This window comes from Lolium rigidum, chromosome 4, assembly GCF_022539505.1.
Source record: "Lolium rigidum isolate FL_2022 chromosome 4, APGP_CSIRO_Lrig_0.1, whole genome shotgun sequence".
NCBI classification, from domain to species: domain Eukaryota; kingdom Viridiplantae; phylum Streptophyta; class Magnoliopsida; order Poales; family Poaceae; genus Lolium; species Lolium rigidum.
Genome location: NC_061511.1, coordinates 28,769,471 through 28,773,271, shown reverse-complemented (window position 1 = coordinate 28,773,271; position 3,801 = coordinate 28,769,471). Strand labels below are relative to the sequence as shown.

General features: G+C 46.6%; 1 protein-coding gene across 3 annotated transcripts; it reads left to right on the top strand.

Annotated features, from left to right (window-relative positions):
• On the top strand, nucleotides 1–2,998 carry LOC124708338. 3 transcript variants are annotated; one of them, XR_007005108.1, is made up of 3 exons: nucleotides 1–429; nucleotides 562–636; nucleotides 2,494–2,998. XR_007005108.1 is itself a non-coding variant. In XM_047240010.1 (3 exons), exons 1-3 carry the CDS (start codon nucleotides 112–114, stop codon nucleotides 2,588–2,590), a joined length of 414 nt encoding a protein of 137 aa, XP_047095966.1. In that variant the 5' UTR covers nucleotides 1–111; the 3' UTR covers nucleotides 2,591–2,935. The 3 variants fall into 3 exon arrangements, 1 of the variants encoding a protein (XP_047095966.1); XM_047240010.1 differs by having other exon boundaries at nucleotides 1–353; nucleotides 2,494–2,935; XR_007005107.1 differs by lacking the exons at nucleotides 1–429; nucleotides 562–636 and adding an exon at nucleotides 643–1,444.
• The last annotated feature ends 803 nt before the right edge of the window (nucleotides 2,999–3,801 follow it).

Here is a 3,801-nt window from a genome sequence, read left to right as displayed (position 1 = left end):
CGAGTCAGCGCGGCGGCGGGCGAGTGTTGGCGGGCGGCGGGAGGGTGTGAGCCGCATCTTCTGCCCCGCCGGCATCACCTTGTTCTTCTCCGCCCGATTCCACCGGCCAATATGGATCCATTTCCCACCGCCTCCAAGCGCTGCCGTGACCCGGCCGTAATCGTCTCCAACGACGCCGAGCTCCAGTGGCCTGCGACTAGGTCTTGTCGCCTCCGTTCTCGCCTCACGTCCCAAATACCTTCCATCGACCACCAACGCCAGTCGCCGCCGTCCTCCTCGTCTCCAACCTCTCCGGCTGTGCCTCGTCCTCAACCTCCAGCTCCAGATCCCGTATGGGAGCAGCGGAACTTCAGGTGAGACATCTTGGTTTCTTCAGGCCTTCAAGTGGCCGGTGGCCTCCGTGGCGTGCGGTGCTGCGGGTGACCTTGAGTTGAGTTTCCTCAACCATCATAATTATAATTTGGTGACTATAATTTTTTCCAATTTGGTCATCGTGGGGTTGAGACTTGAGAGCTGCCCACTAACTCCGTCGCCTCATTTTTTTTCCATCATGGTTTTCAGTTCAACGCACATGGCGGAGATCAGTTGGAATTGGGCGCGGCATCGGCGATGGGGTGAGCGGCCGGCGGCGAGCGGGTAAGCTGCGGGTGTGCTCTGCGCTCTAGTTGTCCTCTGCTCCGTCGTAGTCGGCCGGCGGAATCGGTGACGCCGTGGTCAGCCGGCTGAATCGGCGAAGTGGTGCTCCAGCGAGATCTATTTGCTGTTATGCTCCGAGCTGCCATCTCCGTCGTCCTCGGATCCGGTTGTTTTCCTGGTTTGATTCGCTCTCAAATAACCTCATATGTTCGGTTGATTTGGGGTCTATTGCCGGCGGATCGTGGTCATCTATTTACGTCTAATAAATTTCCATGCGTGTTTACCTCGTCCCTGAAAATTGGTGCAGCACCTGGATTTTCACATGTTTTGGATAGATGCGTTAGAGGTGGTTCAGTTATGGCATGAAATTTGATGGGCGGTTGACTCGCTGAGGGAAAACTAGTTATCCATCGCATTCATAGATTTATTATTGCAGGTTCTGGGCTTACCTTGCTCAGCATGTAGGTCAAGGCGTCTCTCCTAGCATGAAAATTATTAGTTCATGTAAAGTGAGCAGAAGAGAAGACGCACCTAATAATCTATGTTCAACACCAGGGCGTAGGAACTCTCCTCTGTCCATAGATCCAGGCTGTGCAGACACCATAGCTCACCAATCCCGACATTTCGTAGCTCACATGAGTACGACCACGAGAGATCTAACACCATTGGCGCTGAGAACGGCGCTGAGAACAACACATTGAAATGGCCATACATGTCAGCTCACAATGTGATCTGCTTAAGCACGGGGCCCCGATATCAAGGTCACCAAGACACCGGTAGCCACGCAAGACAAGCTACTCAATCGTCGGTGAGTGGACTTTGACTGCACGCGCAAGTGAGGGCACCGCCTAATCAGCTTAAACAAGTTGCTGAAGCTGCAGCGAGTTGGCTGCGCTTAGCTTGGTAGCCCGATGTTAGTTTTAGTCATCTACTTTTCCAGCGACTCCTGTGTTTTTGTTCAAAAAATTTCATTGCCGGAGCTCATTAATTCTTCAGGCCTTCGTGGGAGGTGGTTCACATATATCAGTTGTGACGTATTTTCTTATCAACTACATGTTTGGTTGCTCCTACTTCATCAAATCTATTTTTTTCTAGCTGTCGAGGCTGCTGAGGCAATGGATCCGTCAAATCTTCTTTTATTGATACCAACTAATTTATGAGTAGCTATGCAGTCTTTAATAGTTTAATGTAAAAGGTTAAAGAAAAGATTGGCTCACTTTTCTGCATGTCACCAATGCGTAATTTCTGATCCATCATGGAACTTGTGATAGATTGATCAGTTTTTTCCCATATCGTAGCTTGGCTTATGTGTAGAGCCTGTAAATTTACATCAGTGTATCTACAAGTGTTACTTATTTTGTGGGCCTCGTTCCTTTTAGCAGATTACATGATTAAGTTTCCAAAGGTTGAACTTGGCATATCTGCGTACATGTGAAATATTACAACTACAACAGTTTGATCTAATTTCATCGGGAAATGGTACTCATATTTTAACTTCAGATAACATTTATCAGCATGTATGGAGCTGTTCAACGATTCACAATTATATCCTTCGTACATCTGTGATTGAGTTACATGTATCTAGCTATCTTGTGCTACATTCAGTTATACTAGAGTTCATAATACCCATGACTGGACAATCAGGTTACTGTTTTAGCCATAGCCATTGTCTAGGAGATTTTTTGAGCATATGCTCTTCTGTCGACGCCGATGGTTGACCGTAGATTTACGTCAAGCGACATGCTTTCTCAATTTCCACTAATTAGTTCCAGATTGATATTTCAAGTTTCAGTTCATCTTTTGCTTATTGGTTTTGTAAACGATTTGACTGTGTGGTGACATGTATTGAATTGCTAGGCTAACAGCGGAAGCACGGAGGCAACACCATCGGCTCACCGTACAAGATGTCCAGTCAGAGGACAGCAGGCTAATGAGCTCTTTAGAAAGAAGCTAGAGATGTTTTGCAGTGGTCCATACCGGAGATCTCGTTCCCATTGACGGCTCCTCCGCTCGCAGAGGTGTCACTGTCCTTATTACGGTGACTCCGACAGCAGAGCTTTCGTTCTGGACATCAGCTCCCCGGATAATTCTCCCTGCTAGTGAAGGTTTAGGGAAAACGACGTGATTCTGGTTATATTGGTCAGATGTGTTCTTTCCTGGGGAAGCAATCAGTTTCAATTGATTGTAAGTAAACTGTAATAAGTGGCTCTAAAAGACCCCTTTTGGAACGCCTGAATTTGATGGAAAACGAGTGTAAATTGTTCTGTTTTCACACTAGTGATTATGTTTGCCGATATCATTATGATTTTTCCGTACAACTAATTAAATTATGCTGCTATGTGAATGTTTGGTGATATGATTATGCGCTGGCCTAGCTTCATATAATTAAATTATGCTGCTATGTGGGTGATCTGATTATGTTTAGCCCAACTTTTGGCAGAAGATGATTGCCAAAAGTAACTTGCTTTTGTCATGCCGTTTCGATTTATTTGCCCAGCTTCATATAATTGTCGTATGTTTAACTAGACTAGATGGAGTATTAAGATTGTTGGTCGCTGCATCTAGCTTCTATAGTTATCTTACAGAGGCTCCCTTTTTTATGTCACAATGCACGTTGGTTTGCTGGTTCGACCATAATATTCCAAACAAGTTACGTCGGTGCTAAGTGCGCATGCAACTTCATCACGTCACATTGTGCGGTTACGGGCTGCTCAGACATCGATGGAGTAATTTTATGTCACCTGCCCCGTTATTTTACATCGCCTCCCGCGTGGTTGGTGGAGCGCACCGTGCAGGCTGGGTGGCGCGCCTAGCGAACAGGTCGGGTGGGGTGCAGAATAATATTCTGCACCCAGGGAGTCAAATAGCGCGTCTCTCTCTCTCTATATATATATATATATATATATATATATATATATATATATATATATTGAATTATTCTCGGAATCATTCCGGTGATATTTCGTATTGGGGAAACCTTGTTTCAGTGGAATCTAGAGTGTCTGGTGGACACGGGAAGAAGAGAGAGGGAAAATTTTTGGTGGAAATAAAGGTGAAGGTGGCCGACCAGGACACCATGGCCACAGGGATCCAGCCAGGGCATCCCAACTAGGCCAGTTGGCCAGGCCCCAAGGGCCCATGGCGCCAGCCCCCTTCCCTTGGCCA